General features: G+C 32.4%; 1 protein-coding gene, 1 non-coding gene and 1 pseudogene across 2 annotated transcripts; all 3 read left to right on the top strand.

Annotated features, from left to right (window-relative positions):
• The first annotated feature begins 374 nt into the window (after positions 1–374).
• Positions 375–3,084, top strand: LOC123924078 (annotated as a pseudogene).
• A 9,059-nt stretch (positions 3,085–12,143) lies between these two features.
• LOC123882154 (calcium uniporter protein 6, mitochondrial-like) lies at positions 12,144–15,239 on the top strand. Its single transcript, XM_045930963.1, has 2 exons — positions 12,144–13,032; positions 14,530–15,239. The coding sequence occupies exons 1-2, from the start codon at positions 12,526–12,528 to the stop codon at positions 15,013–15,015; spliced, it is 993 nt and encodes a 330-aa protein (XP_045786919.1). The 5' UTR covers positions 12,144–12,525; the 3' UTR covers positions 15,016–15,239.
• Positions 15,240–17,129: 1,890 nt separating this feature from the next.
• Positions 17,130–17,202, top strand: TRNAF-GAA. Its single transcript has one exon. It is a non-coding gene; the product is annotated as a tRNA-Phe (tRNA).
• Positions 17,203–17,220: the final 18 nt, after the last annotated feature.

The raw sequence follows: 17,220 nt of genomic DNA, 5'->3' as shown, positions 1-17,220 counted from the left end.
CAAGAAAAGGCCCACTTTCACATATTTTTGTAAGATTTTAGGAACAAGTCAAGTGCTATGTCATGATCTAAACAAAAGGCCTCACTCACCACCTCAACCATTCTATTCTACCTTCAAGCCACTCTCTCTTTCTCTCTCTCCCATTCATCACACTCTCTCTCTCTGGTACTCATTCTCTCTTTATCTCTTCATTTTCTAAAACTATGATCTTGGTTTTGCATTCACCATTTATGTTTTCATATGATCTGTGCATACTTTTTCTTGAATTTGAATGGTGTTTGTTATTTTGAGGTCATCTTGAAATTGAATGGTTGATAAATGAAAGATCAAAGATCTGAATAATTTTTTAGCTCTGACCCAGAAAAATCCGAGAGCTGAATCAGGTTGATATGTACTTTGAGGTGATAATAATAAAAAGAAATTATATGGGTCTATTTCATACTAGTTTAGATTTAGTTTATAGATGTAAAAATCAGGTCTTGAAATTAAAAGAAGGTTTTTTTATTTTTATTTTTATTTTCCATTCTTTCATGGATTTAATTTTGAGTTTATTGGTATTGTTTTGATGCTGATGTACGTGTGATTGTGATGTGTGTGGTGAAAGACTAATTTGATGGATTTGGTTTCTGGGGACCAGTTTTTTTAATTTAGGCTAAAATTAAAGAAAATAATTAAATAAAAAGGGATATAATTTTGTTCTAATAATTTGGGGATTGATTGGATTCTGGAAAGTTTAGGGTTATTTTGATCTATGTTTTTCTAATTTTGATTTGTTTTTCTTTCTAAATATGAAATCTATGTTTAGGGTTATTTTGATCTTCTTTTGCACTTGGAAATGTTGTCATGATATTCTTTAATTTATGATGTTATGGTGTTTCTGAGTCATTTCTTGCACAATCTTGTGAATGTTAGTATTTATTTATTTGTTTTGTTTTATCTTTTCTTGTTGATAGTTACACACTGCATGAATTTATATGTGAAGCACGAAACTCGTCACCTTTTCATTCATGAATATGTGCATAATAGACTTAAGTTATTTAAATTAATGAATTAAAATTCTAAGTGGTACTATTGGATTATTAGACAGCAAAAATGCAAGGAGCATTGCGATCATTTTTGTCAAACGGGAGTGTCATAAAAAACGCTGTTTTGCAACGAGTCCGCGTGGTGAATCCCCTATTGCAGCCAGCTGCCTTTTCACGGTTTGAGTCTGTTACACCTGCTCGTATTGAGGAGCATGGTTTTGAGAGCACAACAATTTCCGACATCTTGCAAGGAAAAGGTAAAGGCGCAGATGGTTCCTGGCTTTGGTGCACCACAGATGACACTGTTTATGATGCTGTGAAATCGGTAATGCATTTTGTTGGAATTGGTTTCTTACAATTAATTTAGAAATTTTTACATGAAATTTATGTAGCTCACGAAAAATGACATCTATTGCAGATGACACAAAACAATGTTGGAGCTTTGGTGGTCGTGAAACCTGGGAGGAGAAGTCGATTGCAGGAATTATAACAGAAAGAGGTAACCAATGTTCATGCACTTATTTTTTGGTTATTTGTTGTCTGATGCGAAGTTTAGTTATATTTCCGAGATATTGGCGTACATCAAACTGGATAAATTTGAATGTGTCGTGTGCTGTAAAGAAAAACCGGCTAAATAACCTGAGATCCATTAACTGACAAGGCATAATGTGGCGGAGGGAAATTGCATGTTTTTGTCAAATATATTCTTGGATGCAGTCAAATAATATTTGAAAAATGCTTAACATTACGAATAATGAAGGCAAGAATGAATCATGTCAAGCTTTGATTGGCTATTCCACCCATGATTTCCGCTTCACACATACTGAACGGTTTCTAGGCTTTATGGAAAGAAAAAAAACGTAACTATTATTGCATTTCATAGGAAAAGTTAATTGTAACATTTAGCATAGCTCATAATATTATGTTATGTCATTTCTAATTGTATTTGTCATTGAGTCATTCATGTGCTTCTTTTTTGTCTTCTAGATTACCTGAGGAAGATTATCGTGCAGGGAAGATCATCCAAGTCCACCAAGGTTGGCGATATTATGACTGAAGAGGTATGATGATTGTACTTCTTGATTGTTGTATAGGGAAATGTTGTTTCCTTTTGGTACCTACCTACATCTTGTGCTATACTAATTTTAGAGAATTAAACTGCTGCTCTAGTTTGTAGTACCTACCTGCATAATTGGCAGTATTATTTTTGTGTTGGAAAAATTTGTATGCAAAATTCAGCAGTGGCTGATATTGTCATTTTCACCATTCATGATATCTAACCTTGTTACGCGTTGTCTGCAGAACAAACTTATCACAGTGACCCCTGATACCAAAGTTCTAAGAGCAATGCAGCTGATGACTGGTATTTATATGCTCTTTGGTCCTTTGGATAGAAATATTAAACACTATCATATAAAGTTTTTTAATTCAAATACACTTTCAATGTAAAGATGTTTTACACTTTCAGTTAATCATTATCGTCAAATCATTAAAAACATATGACTTTAATCATAACTATTCTAAAGTCACTCGTATGATTGGTTTTGATTTGTTGACATTGTAAAACTTTGTACATTCTTAATGCAATTAAATGATATATCATACAAGAAATGTTAAATTGTAGCATGTTTTTCTTATTCTAGTTTCTTTTCTACTCCTTTTCTTTCCCAGACAACAGGATCAGACACATTCCTGTCATAAATGACAAGGGAATGCTTGGAATGGTGTCCATTGGAGATGTCGTCCGTGCTGTTGTGGGTGAGCACCGTCAAGAGCTTGATCGCTTGAATGCTTACATACAAGGGGGTTATTAGTCTATTAGATGATGATGATGATGAAAATCCCTTGACGGCACTCAAGCTGACTTGAATTATGTAATAAGCTTGAGTGTTTGTAAATATGTGTTGGTCAGAGAGCCATCTTACCTGTTTTTTTTCCTGTAATTTCGGATTTCGGTTCTATGGTCATTATTCCATGGAGTAGCATGTTAATAATAACTGCTGGATGCATCTTGTTTCTGTTGCTTAACTAGTAAAGATGCATCAATCTTTAACTTCAACTCTTTGCAGTTGGTCTATTTCATGCTGCAAGTTATATAATCATCAAGTAGTTGAAAATTTAGCTTTTGAAAATATTACTATATTGTTATGGAGATTTGGAGATTAATGAGAAACTTGAAAAATTATATCCAGAGAAAAACTATAAGATAAACTATTAAGAAAGATTTGGAGATTTGTGAGTTGGGTAGGGATATGATATATGACGAAATACTATGGCGCTGTTTGATCCAAGTAGCCGACTCCATTTAATGGACAAAATGATGTGAGAAATATCTACAGGTGAACATATATTGTGAGAAAATCATGACAGGTAAATTTTAATTGTTTTGGAACATAAGTTCAACCACAATTGTCATATTGTTAGGTTAGATGCTTTCAGCCAGGATTCAATCTGAAACCTTGCAGTTAGTCTGCGTTTTAGTTGTGTTTTACACTTTGTCTATAAAAGAGAAAATATTTTTAATTTGAGGAATGTGGTTTGAGTTAGCTTGAGGATTATAGTTATACAGTTGCACTTGCATAGACATCATGATATGTTAGGACAGGGATGTGTAGGAGAAAAAATGTGGCATGACAATCGATGAAAATTGTCCTGTTTGTCAGCGGTTGAAATGGAGCTCCACATCTTTAGAGATTGTCCGAAAATCAAACCAATTTGGAACCATTTCAAGAAGTCATCAACAAATGGTTTTTTTCTTGTCAATAATTTAAAAGATTGGATGATCTGTGTTAAAACAGTTAATGCAGTAAATCTTTTTCCATGATCCAAAACCTGCAAAACTAGGTTGCTGATGCAAATCAGCGCCGCTGGCTCGGCAGTGTTATATGATGTCATATTAGACTGTGTTTGGTTGTCTCGCGATGAGTTAGTCTTCTCAAATACAATTCATTCATCTCAGCAAATAATCCAACAATCGTGCAGGTCAGTAAATAGAGAGTTTGCAGCTGCCACTGGTACTGCAACTAACAGCATGTTGCATCAAAATATTGTGTGGCAGCACCCTGTGCTGGTCGAAGGCAATTGTGAGAAGTTTACAAATAGCTAAGGAGAAACTTTGATGCTTGAGTCTGATTCAATATCAGTAGTCAACTTCATCAATCATCAATAGGGGTACAACTTCAAAGTTAGTCATCAATAGCTATATTCAAGTTAGTCATGTGTTGAGAGAAGATAGCTTAGCTAAGTTTGTACTTTATCTAGATGTTCCTTGTAAAAAATTTATTTCAGTTCCTAATTTTAATTCAAACTGTAGTTATAATTTTTATCCTGAATATGAGCTGAGTTAGAAAATTTCAGGATAGAATAAGAAACTAAGTTACTAATATATCTCTAAAAATTATATTTTAAAATGATATATGTAATTGTTTCATAAGTGTAATCTTGTTATTTAAATATGACATATTTAAGTCACTAGATTTGGTCTAATGGTAAAAAGTTTGGATAATATGCAAGAGGTCATGAGTTCGACTTTATGCCCCATTGTAAACAAAAAAAAATATGACATATTTTATCATGTCATTGTTAAAAATAAAACATGTTACATAATTAAACTTAAAAAGTAGTAAATGATGTTATCATGTTTCTTAGCATGTGTGAACCAAACACATAATAAAATAAATATTTATCCTATCACTAACATATCTTATTTTTATCATGCTTCTTAATTGCGAATCAAATAAATCCTTACATTTTCTCCTGATTTTTAAAAAAATACTCACTGTTTTGTGTTACTCTCACTCTCCCCGACACCTAATTTCTACCCTCTTGTGATCATGGTACACATTTCTCAATAGGAAAAAATGTTAATATTTTTCAACACCTACATCTTTTCCATGGGGTAGCATGTTAAAAATTATATGTAAGATATTAATACTCTATAAAACCACAAAAGTTCTTTAACTATAAAGATGAGGTTCCGTATAATATGCACCTATCAAAATATTGGTCCAACTTATGAACCATATGGAATAAGTTCTTTAAAAGATTTGTTCTACAAAGATGATCTTGTTCTATAAACATAATCTACGATGCCCTTTTTTTATGAGATCTACACTGCCCTTTTTTTTTTTTTTACAGTAAGAATAATATTTTACATAATAAGGTTTGGTTTAGTGGTAAAACATTTGGGTAGTATGCTATAGGTCTTGGTTCGATTCTCAGCTCATTGTAAAAATAAAAAAATAAAAATAAAATAAAATCTTTCTAAAAAATAGAAATTTATTCTATAAAAATTACATCTTTTGGTGATGAAGAAAGTATGGGTGTGTGTAGCTTTAAGAAAAAGTAAACGATATTTTAATCTATTCATATATCAGTAGGGGTAAGGATAGAAATCGCAAGACAATGTTCCCTGTTAATATATTATATCTTTTTTTGAACAATGAATATATTATATCTTGGTAGAGACATTTTAATATGTAGGGATGTAGGTTTGATCATGAATATATTATACTAAGAATAGACGTGAATATATTATATTAGTAATAGATTCGTGCTATCACATGGGTCGTGACTTAATGCTACGGACAGTTCACAATTGTGACTTACATAAATAATTTTTTATCAGATATATAAATCAGTAACATATTTTGTCTCATGTAATATTTATTTAGTATATATGATAATTATTTTGAAATGTTTATCAAACATATGAATCAGTAACATATTTTGTCACGTGTAAGATTTATTTAGTATATACAATAATATTTTGAAATTTTTATCAAATATATGAATCAATAGCATATATATTTTCCATGCATGATATATTTATGAAAAAATTATGTTGAAGGTCCTTTATCTTATTTATTTGTAATAGATTAGTCCTCTATCTTCTTTTTTTCCCATACAAGTCATTTATCTTTATAAATGGTAACAAACCTGGCATTGTTTTTCATTTTTTATTAAAAATACGATGAAGTGGCAAACCAAATAGGATAATCTGATTTTTTAATAATTTTTTTATTGAAAATTTTAAAAACAAAAAAATTATATGAACATTCATCATGTTCAACATCTTCATCATATTCATCATCTTCTTCATAACCCTATAACAAAAAACACTTAAATACACCTCAAAATGGTATAAGCTTATGTGTCCTCTAAAATTGAAGTCCCCAATTTTCATAAACCCTAAATTTACCAAAAAAAATTATGAAGATGATAAAGATGAGTATTCATCAGCCATTCTCATCTTCATATTTTTTGGGTTTCTTCTTGTTGCTTTTGCTGCTTCTAGAGAGGAAGGCGTACTAACAACAAAACATGTTTTTAAGGACCATTGTTTAAACAACCTAAAGAGAGATAATATCTTTTGTTACTATAAGATAAGATTAAAACGAACTGAAAATAGAATAAACAATCAAAACAAAACTCTATTCAGATTAAAAGCGAGTTGTGCAAATCAGGAGTACCTGAATATCTAATGTTGTAACATTCACAAGACTTAAGTGTTCACAATGTCGTACAATTTTATTTTATGTTTAACTTCATTTTTTTTTTGAACACTTGGTATCCGGTCTTAGGACCGACTAATTTAAGGGGACCAATCTCACCGCTCACTTGCAGAGGCTCATTTAAAGCCAACGTTTTTTTGCTCTGTATGGACTTAGCCCACCAAAATTGGTACAAGGGGGAACCGAAATTGGAAACAAACAACATCTGTTGGGTTGTTTATTTACTTTTTTATGAAATTATCAACTTTATAACTTATGTTTAATATTTTTTTTCGTTTTAGGTTGGATTTCAAGTGTTAAGAGGTTTGGAAAATGGACTCGGAGGGATGTATCCCTGCAGCGCAAATCTGATAGCTTGCAGACTTTTTTAGCAAAGTTTTTCTGTAATTGTGACGGAGGTGGTAAACATAAAAATAGTCCCTTGAATTATGAATTATAATATATTGTTGTTATTTTTCTGGTTTTTGATTGTTGTGATGCTTTGATTTTATTGTTGCAGTCCCCATATACGGGTCATTTCTAAGTGTTCCCACGAAATTTAAAGATATCGTTTTGTGCTGCTTAGTTTTTTTTTCCTCGCTTAGACGGTCCTATGTTGCAGTCATACTATAGTTTAATTATATACCATGATTAACGTTGAATTCTGAGACGAACTTAAGAGAAAAAGCTATATAGTCTGTAACTCTGATTCTGGTTGGCACTCTAAACAAAGTTATTATATCAACAATGCGAAATACCAATTCAAATTTCATATCAGGCCCTACAATATACAAGAAAAAATCAATGTAATGAAAAAACATATAAGATATAATGAAATTTTAAGCCAAATTACTCACTTAACCAACACCATAGTATGACTGCAACATAGGACCATCTAAGCGAGAAAAATATACTAAGCAACACAAAATGATATCTTTAAATTCCATGGGAAGACATAGAAATGACTCGTATATGGGGACTGCAAAAATAAAATCAGAGCATCACGACAATTACGTACAAGCCAAAAAAATAACAACAATATATTATAATTCATAATTCAAGTGACTATTTTTATGTTTACCACCTCCGTCACAATTACAGAAAAACATTGCTAAAGAAGTCTGCAAGCTATCAGATTTGCGCTGCAGGGATACATCCCTCCGAGTCCATTTTCCCAAACCTCTTAACACTTGAAATCCAACATAAAACGAAAAAAAATATTAAACATAAGTTATAAAGTTGATAATTGCATAAAAAAGTACATAAACAACCCAAGAGATGTTGTTTGTTTCCAATTTCGGTTCCCCCTGGTACCAATTTCGGTGGGCAAAGTCCATACAGAGCAAAAAAACGCTGGCTTTAAATGAGCCTCCGCAAGTGAGCGGTGAGATTGGTCCCCTTAAATTAGTCGGTCCTAAGACCGGATACCAAGTGTTAAAAAAAAAAGAATGAAGTTAAACATAAAATAAAATTGTACGACATTGTGAACACTTAAGTCTTGTGAATGTTACAACATTAGATATTCAGGTACTCCTGATTTGCACAACTCGCTTTTAATCTGAATAGAGTTTTATTTTGATTGTTTATTCTATTTTCAGTTCGTTTTAATCTTATCTTATAGTAACAAAAGATATTATCTCTCTTTAGGTTGTTTAAACAATGGTCCTTAAAAACATGTTTTGTTGTTAGTACGCCTTCCTCTCTAGAAGCAGCAAAAGTAACAAGAAGAAACCCAAAAAATATGAAGATGAGAATGGCTGATGAATACTCATCTTTATCATCTTCATAATTTTTTTTTGGTAAATTTAGGGTTTATGAAAATTGGGGATTTCAATTTTAGAGGACACATAAGCTTATACCATTTTGACTATAGTATGACTGCAACATAGGACCGTCTAAGCGAGAAAAAAAAAATACTAAGCAGCACAAAACGATATCTTTAAATTTTGTGGGAAGACTTAGAAATGACCCGTATATGGGGACTGCAACAATAAAATCAAAGCATCACAGCAATTAAAAGCCAAAAAAATAACAACAATATATTATCATTCATAATTCAAGTGACTATTTTTATGTTTACCACCTCCGTCACAATTACAAAAAAACATTGCTAAAGAAGTCTGCAAGCTATCAGATTTGCGCTGCAGGGATACATCCCTCCGAGTCCATTTTCCCAAACCTCTTAACACTTGAAATCCAACATAAAACGAAGAAAAAAAAAATTAAACATAAGTTATAAAGTTGATAATTGCATAAAAAAGTACATAAACAACCCTTCCCAAGAGATGTTGTTTGTTTCCAACTTCCATCAACAATGGGATAATTTCCCCCATCCATCCAAATATTGCAGAGATGTATTCAGATTTTTTAGAGATGATTGTATAATTAATGCTCGTCTAGGCATTTTACACGATTCATGTTAGATATTTCTTGTCGCTTTAGAGATGGTAGTTTCCCCAAATATGGCAGGTGTAAGCAACTTTTGCAATCCATGAACTGTAAATGAGTTAAACATTTTATAGTAGTACTAAACATCCATTATGGAAAATAGGAACTGGGATATCTTCCAACACCCAGACTTTGAAGTTGTTGGGTTTGAGGTTGAAGCACTTTAAGAATCTTCACAACATTTTCATGTAATTGTGACTCTTCATTTTTATCCCATGACAATCTCAACTTGTTCACCAACTTGCTTGACATATTAGCTTCTTTGGCATATCAAACATTTGTTTTTAATTTGTGTCATGACCAAGCTATATAAACGTGTTGTTAGATAATAATATTATTAGGGCTTTAAGTATTGTGCTTTATATGTTAGTAGTATAGTAGTTCATTAGAAATTATTATAAATTGTCTTGTAATCCTTATTTTGTTAAGCAATGCTATTATAATATTATTGAAACCCTAGCCGTCACTTTGTGTTTCTCTCTGAACTTTAACATGGTATCTAGAGCAAGGTTCGATCCGCCTTGAACTATTCGTTGCTTCCGCTGCTTGTGTTCCCAAAAGTTTGGGAATAAAATCGTGTTTGGTTTGTGAATTTTGAGTTAAGGTCACTTTACTGATTTTCGTTTGATTTGCTAGAGGGTTATTCATTGGTTCGTTTGGTAGGTACCTCTGATTTGCTTCTCGTCGGTATTGTAGGTGCCTTTTTTGATTTGCTTGCTTTCATTAATGTTTGTGAGGCTTTGAATTATTTGATTATGTGAAGGATGATGTCTACAACTAGGACAAGGAAGTATTTGAATATGTCTGGATTTTTTTTTGTTGCTATTTATTCAATTGGTGTTTTGGTTTTGATTTGTTTAATCGGTTCAATTTAGTCCGGTTCCATTTGATTTGATCCTGTTTCGTTAGTTTAGTTTTTTGCGGTTTGGTTTGTTTTGTTCCGGTTTTGTTTGGTTCTGTCTGGTGAGTTAAGATAGTACTCACAATCTGTCTGGTGAGCGAAAGCTCGCAATCTGTCTGTCTAGTGAGCGAAAACTCGCAATCTGTCTGGTGAGCGAAAGCTCGCAATCTGTCTGGTGAGCGAAAGCTCGCAATCTGAATATCTGAATCCGGTGAGGAAATACTCACAATCTGTCTGTCTGGTGAGCGAAAGCTCGCAATCTGAATATCTGAATCCGGTGAGGGAATACTCACATTGAATCCGGTGAGGGAATACTCACAATTTGAAATTTGAATCCGGTGAGGGAATACTCACATTGAATCCGGTGAGGGAATACTCACAATTTGAAATTTGAATCCGGTGAGGGAATACTCACATTGAATCCGGTGAGGGAATACTCACATTGAATCTGGTGAGGGAATACTCACATTGAATCCGGTGAGGGAATACTCACATTGAATCCGGTGAGGGAATACTCACAATTCGAAGTCTGAAATCTGAAGAAGTTGAATTTGAAGCTATTAGTTAATTTAGTTTATTTTCGGGTTGATTTGTAACAAGCTCAAAGCTTAGTACGCTTTAGCTTGAGGGGTAGTATTAGAAATAAAATATTTAGTTAGAGTAGTTTGATTTTCGTTTTTTGTTTGACAAACTCTCGATGATTATCTGATAATGCATCGTGAGTTTGAGGGGAAGTGTTAGATAATAATATTATTAGGGCTTTAAGTATTGGGCTTTATATGTTAGTAGTATAGTAGTCCATTAGAAATTATTATAAATTGTCTTGTAATCCTTATTTTGTTAAGCAATGCTATTATAATATTATTGAAACCCTAGCCGTCACTTTGTGTTTCTCTCTGAACTTTTAACACGTGTAACAAAACATGCTCTAAATACATAAATCTCGTATAAAAAATTGTAATATGAACTATACTCCATTCGGCCTCTTTTATAAGCAAATATTTAAATTTGGACACTTATTAAAAAATTGTTTTTTTGTCTTGATTTTATTTAAAAGTTCTATTGCAATTACAAAAATAACCTTATAATATATTATTTATGTATCGGGACTCTACAATATAATCTTATAAAGTAGAACAACTAATGAAGGTAATTTTGGAAAAATAGCATTAAATAAAGTTTGTTTTGGTGATTTTTGTTTATATTTAAGGCCAAATTTTTTTGTTGACTTTTGCTTAAAATAAGGTTGGAAGGAGTATATTTTAATGTAAAAAGTTATCTTACCTACATTAATTTAATCTTTTATTTAATTTTTTTTAATATCTTAAGAGTCCATGTAGGATGCCACGTGTAAATGGAATTCAACGTGGCAACGCCACATAGACTTCCATTAATCAACTGTTAGTTGACTTAACATTTGAGACTAAAACCAAAACGAAAATTAATTGAGGACTAAAAAGAGTGATTTTAAAGTATAGAGACAAAAACCAAAACTCAATATAAAAGTAGGACTGAAAACATATTTTACCCTTAATAATATTATAACAAATACGAATTTTATGAAATCTATAGTTGGATTGAAAGTTTATATCATATGGATCATCAATAGAAAAATTTAGAAAAATTAAAAATCATTTGATATGTTATTGAGATCCATCAAGATTAACATTTTATTAAATATAGCGCGAAAAAAAAAGTTTATTAAATATCCTACATTTTGATGGGTCTCAATAACATATAAAATGATTTTCAATTTTTCTAATTTTTTTTATGGATGATCTATATAATATAAACTTTCAACCTAATAATAAATTTTATAAAATTTGTATTCGATAAACCACTTATCCACGATGGACCACTTGTAAAAGTGATCTCGTAACATTAGCCATAATTTTTTATTTTTTTTTGGTAATAAAAGGGGCATAAGCCCAACTAAAAGAAAATTACCGGGTGATTAAACGGGGGAGAGATACACCCCGACAATCATCAGCAAGAACTTGAATCAACTCTAGAGGAGGATGATCATAAACTATAGAGTCCACGGAGGACATGCAATCTATATTCGCTAAAATATCCGCACACCAATTTGCTTCTCGATATACAATGAATAATCCATAAATTTAATTGATGTACAAATGTATAATTGACCACTTTGAATGTTAGGCCAAATGGATTTGTGGTAAAAAAAATAAAAAATTCAACTCACGTGTGACTCGGATCTGTCCCGACAACTATATCCAAAACCGAGTCATCCATGTCGTGTCGTGTCGTGTCAATTCCTACTTCCTACGCAAACACAAAATTCACTACCTCCGTCAATAACCGTTAACTACCAACTACAACAAAGAATGTTAGCTATTCAAACGGGACCGAACATCATATATTGAATTGAATTGTGGTTCTAACTCTATCAACCTTGTCAAACATGTTCCTTCCCTCATGCCATTGCTCACGCTTTTTCTTTCCCTTTTCTTTCGCAATTTAGTTTTCTCTTTCCTCTTTTCTTTTCACTTCCATTAAATGCACAAGTTTCATTTTTTTTCAATAAAAAATAATGGGTTGTTGTTACATTACTTTTTCATGTTAATAAAATTAATGGGTAGTGTTTGATTTGTGTTTTTTTAAGATAAAGTTTTGATTTTTATACTGGGTTTTCAAAATGTGGAGTAGATGGAATAATGGGTTATTGAGAAAAAGGGTGTGTTCTATTTTCAATGGAAATCAAAATCATGTTTTTGGTGGAAAGATTCAATCTTTTGATCCATTTTTGTTGAATTTAAGGGATTTTACAATGGAATGTGGTGAAAAGAGAAAAGGGGTTACATATTTTTCAGTTGTTGTGATGAACCAAATGAAAAGAAATGTATCGTCTTCATCATTTGTTTCTTCACCTAACAAGGATTCATCTGAGAATGTTAATGGGAAACAAGAAGCTATATCTTTTTCTGAAGCTAAGAAACTTATGAGATTGGTGAATGTTGAATCTCTTAAGTTGAAACTTGGTACGGATGGGAAAGAAGTTATTGCTTATAGTGAACTTGTTGAAGCTTGTGAGAGTATGGGTGTGGCTAGGAATTCTGATGAAGCTTCTGCATTTGCTAAGGTTTTGGATGAAGCTGGTGTTATTCTTCTCTTTAGGGATAAGGTTTATCTTCATCCTGATAAGGTTTGTTTTTAACTTTTGTTGCATCACCTTTCCTTTTTGGTTTGTGTTTAGTTGTTTGGTGAATTGAGTTTGAAGTTAAGTATATGTTAGAAATTTTTTAGTCTACAATCAGGTTTGAGATTAGGTAAAAAAAATCAAAACAACCAACTCTTATAGTGGGTGTTTGGTTTTGCAGTCACAAAATTGATTCGACTATAAAGTAAGTTGAATGTACAGTGATTTATATTTGGATACATTAATGTAAAAGTGAATTGAACATTATATTTGAGAGTAAAAAAATCAATTGTAGAAGCAAAATTTTCAAGTTTTAGCTTCAAGTTAGAACCAATTTTGGAGGTATAACCAAACACACCCTTATTTTGCCCTCTTGTTTCTGTTTGATTGGTTTAAATGCTGAAATTGATTTTGTGGGGCTTACTTATTTCCTCTTTTCATGGTCCCCTAGCCTTTGGTTAGATTTGTGTGGAAGCTATTGAAAATAAAGAGCTTAGATCCTTTGTGGTGGTGAAAAGGGTTATCCTATTGTTAAGTTAGAATCAAGTGTATAATTGTTTTAATATCCGAGTGTTTCTTTGGAAATCTGCTGCCAAAATCAAAATTCTTAATGGAAATTGTTAGGTCAGGTAAAAAGTACATTAGAGGGTCTCCGTGAGCTTAACTCAGTTGGTAGGGACATCACGTTTTAGATGCAGTAGCCGGGGTTCGAACCCCAAACACTTCACTTATTCACCTTAAAAAGGTGAAATTTTAGCCACCGAGCTAGTTGACAAAAAAAAAACATTAGTAGTCCAAATACATGCATTGAAATCCGTGTTTTTCTCTCTTCCCATTTTCTTTCTCTCAAACCAAACATACCCGAGGAAGTGTACACTATGATATATGATAATGAGTGTTAAATGTTAACATCCTCACTGGTTTAAAGCTGCAACATAAACTAATAAGAGATACTAGAAATTTGGTAACAGTCTTGACGAGTACTTTCAATGTTGTTATTCATTTCTATCCTTCGAGAGCATGGTTTATATTTATTTGAACTAGCCATATTGTCTCAAACTAAAGCCTCAGTTATGCTTCGTTCAGTTCGTTGTTTGGAAGCTGAAAATTGTCGCAATGCTTCAAATTTTAGAACAATGTTTCTTAGATAACGTTATATGCTTATTTGTTGTTATAGAGTCATCCAATATTGTTATAGAATTCTTTGTTATAGAGTTGCTAAATATTATTATAGAGTTGTACTACGAAGGGTAATTTAGTCTTTTAAGTGCCTAGTACTATATATATTTTCTACTTCTCTCATTGTAGCATAAGCATAACAATGCATCAAATGTTTGCATTTTTCAGTAAATACTTTTCATTCCTTGATTGTTCTAAGTTATGCATTTTAGAGTTTGAACTTTGAATATGTAACATTGAATTCAGTTTATAACATGAATGTTTGTTGATTCAAACTTACTAATTCCGCTTGTGTTGCTTGGTCATCGCCTCTCATGTTTACAGGTGGTTGATCTGGTTAGAAGAGCAGTTCCACTAGCACTGACCGAAGAAAACGATCCATTAAGAGAAGAGTTAAGCAAGCTACTCATAAAGAAAGAGGAAATCGATGTTTTAGCACATAAGCAGATGCGTCGAGTCCTTTGGTTCGGACTTGGTTTCGGCATCGTTACTGTTAGTCTCTTTTTCAGGCTAACATTTTGGGAATTCTCATGGGATGTAATGGAGCCTATTACATTTTTCACAACAGCAACCGGCTTAGTAATCGGCTATGCCTACTTTTTATTCACTTCAAGAGACCCTACATACCAAGATTTCATGAAGAGACTCTTTCTTTCGAGGCAAAGGAAGCTTTACAAGAGGTATAACTTCGATGTTGGCAGATGCAAGGAGCTTCAACACAAGTGTAAAACACCTTTAGATGCGAAAACCATTTTGAAAAATCGAATAGGAGTTGATGTCGATCTCGATGATGCTTTAAACAAGGATTAACAATTTTCAGGCGGTTTTATAATTTTTATTCAAAAAGATCGATCTTTTTGTCCTTACTGAGTTAATTTTGTTCCCCCTCTATTTTCACATTGGTGGGGAGAAGCTTATTCTAACTTTTGTTCTGGCTTGTAACTTGTGAGCCACCATCTTTTTTCCTTCTTTAACTGCTATATGTACTTTTAAATACAAAAGAATATTACATATACTTCCATTTATTGATAGCACATGAGCAATGGTGAATCATACCTTGTAAGATTTGATCCATGATTTTGGTTACTTTTAGGCTATGTACTGTTTAGAGTTCTGTGTTAAATGAGATATGACATGAACATGTGTTTATAAAGTGTGGTCGTTTCTCACCTTATAAACTTGTTTTGTAGAGGTTGAGTTAGATTACAACTCAAATTTGTTTGGTATAGTTAATTCAAATAGACTTTAGAAAGAGTTTCATAAAATGAAATGCAATTTTAAAAACAATGTCTCAGAAACTATTTGAAGCATCTTGTAGATATCATTATCACATCAAACTTTGTGGTTTATACTCTTGAGTTAATAATAGACATCAAAGAAGTTCTAAGAAGAGATTCATGACTCAAACTCTAAATTTAATAAAACCACTAATTTGCCAACATTTGTTTATAAAAAATATAGATTATGTTGACATTTTTTTCATTAATTAGATACTAGAGAGAAGAGTAATTAAAAAAGTTGGAGCATGAGAAAGAAAAAACAAAAACCAAAGCAAACCCATTGGAGCATGAAAACATGAACATAAGTTTTTTTATTGTAACATTTTTTAGGCCAAAGTAGATTTTATTGATTTCATCAAAGAGTTGTAATACATAGAGAAATAGTGTAAAAGGTATGGAGGCTAGATTATAATATTGATTCTCTAACTTATAAGCAACTCTATTAATTTGTCTTTTAATAAAACAGAGCTGATAATCAGCATGAAAATATAAGACAAAATGACAGTTAACCACAATGATGTCTAGCTCATTGAAATAATTATTCAAACTATATTGACAGCATCAACAGTACATTTACCATGTAATTTGAAATAGACATCAGTTGGTCTCATACTATGAGCCAGCTGCAAAGTATGAAAAATGTCATACACCTCGCCTTCTTATACCAAACTATATTCTATTTTAGTTTTTGAAACAGCTAAAGTTAACAATTAATTAATTGTTAGGGTTAATATTTTTTTTCTTTACTGGGACTTAAACAGTTAAACTCAATCATTTTACTATTTAACTCTTACTTCAAACCAATTGAATTACTCAACCTGCAAAAAAACCCAAACCCGAGAGACCCACCCGAACTCAAACCCAAGTCAACGGGCGAAACCCGATTTGACTGGGTTTGGGTTTGGGTTTGGGTTTGGGTGACACCCGATAATATGGATGTGGGTTTGGTATCAGTCAAACCCACACCCGAAACTCATACACCCACGCGAAATATTTTATAATTACCTAATTACCCCCATAGTCTCCCTCAATTTCCTTGGAAGACCTTAAATTTTAGTTGTAATTTAATTTCTTGAAAGTCTATGTTGTAATTTCTTGAAAGTCTATGTTTGAATTTCCTTGGAATACCTTAATTTTAGTTGTAATTTAATTCAAAGTCTATGTTAGAATTTAATTTCTTAAATTTGCAAATTATTTTCAAATGTGCTGCGGGTTTGGGTGTAAAAAACCTGAACCCAATGGGTGTGGGCGTGGGTGTTGTTTTGCCACCCGAACAACCTTTGGATTTGGGTTTGGGTGATGATTTCGGGTGTGAGTTTGGTAAGTGTCAAACCCGCACCCATGGGACCATATTGACCTGCACAAACTATGTGTTCCAACATAAATTCATCTACCGAGCCTCTGAAATAAAGGCCATAACCCATCTTGTTCTCGACGGTAAAGGTAGCACAATCCACATCATTACATTTGATAGTTCCTTCCCCTCCCAAACATCAGATGAAGGGGAATAATACATGGAGATATCAACTTGCTAAGGTGCACTTGTTTTCTTCTCACCCATTCATGTTCAGTTAGTGTTATTTAACATAATTCAGCCAACTTAGCAATGAATAAGTATCATAACATATCTAAATTTAACAAGTTGCGGGGATAGCTCAGTTGGGAGAGCGTCAGACTGAAGATCTGAAGGTCGCGTGTTCGATCCACGCTCACCGCATCACATTTTATTTATTTC

This window comes from Trifolium pratense, linkage group LG4 (assembly GCF_020283565.1).
Source record: "Trifolium pratense cultivar HEN17-A07 linkage group LG4, ARS_RC_1.1, whole genome shotgun sequence".
NCBI lineage: Eukaryota > Viridiplantae > Streptophyta > Magnoliopsida > Fabales > Fabaceae > Trifolium > Trifolium pratense.
The sequence above is the reverse complement of the archived record's forward strand: the minus strand, read 5'-3'. Positions and strand labels throughout refer to the sequence as shown.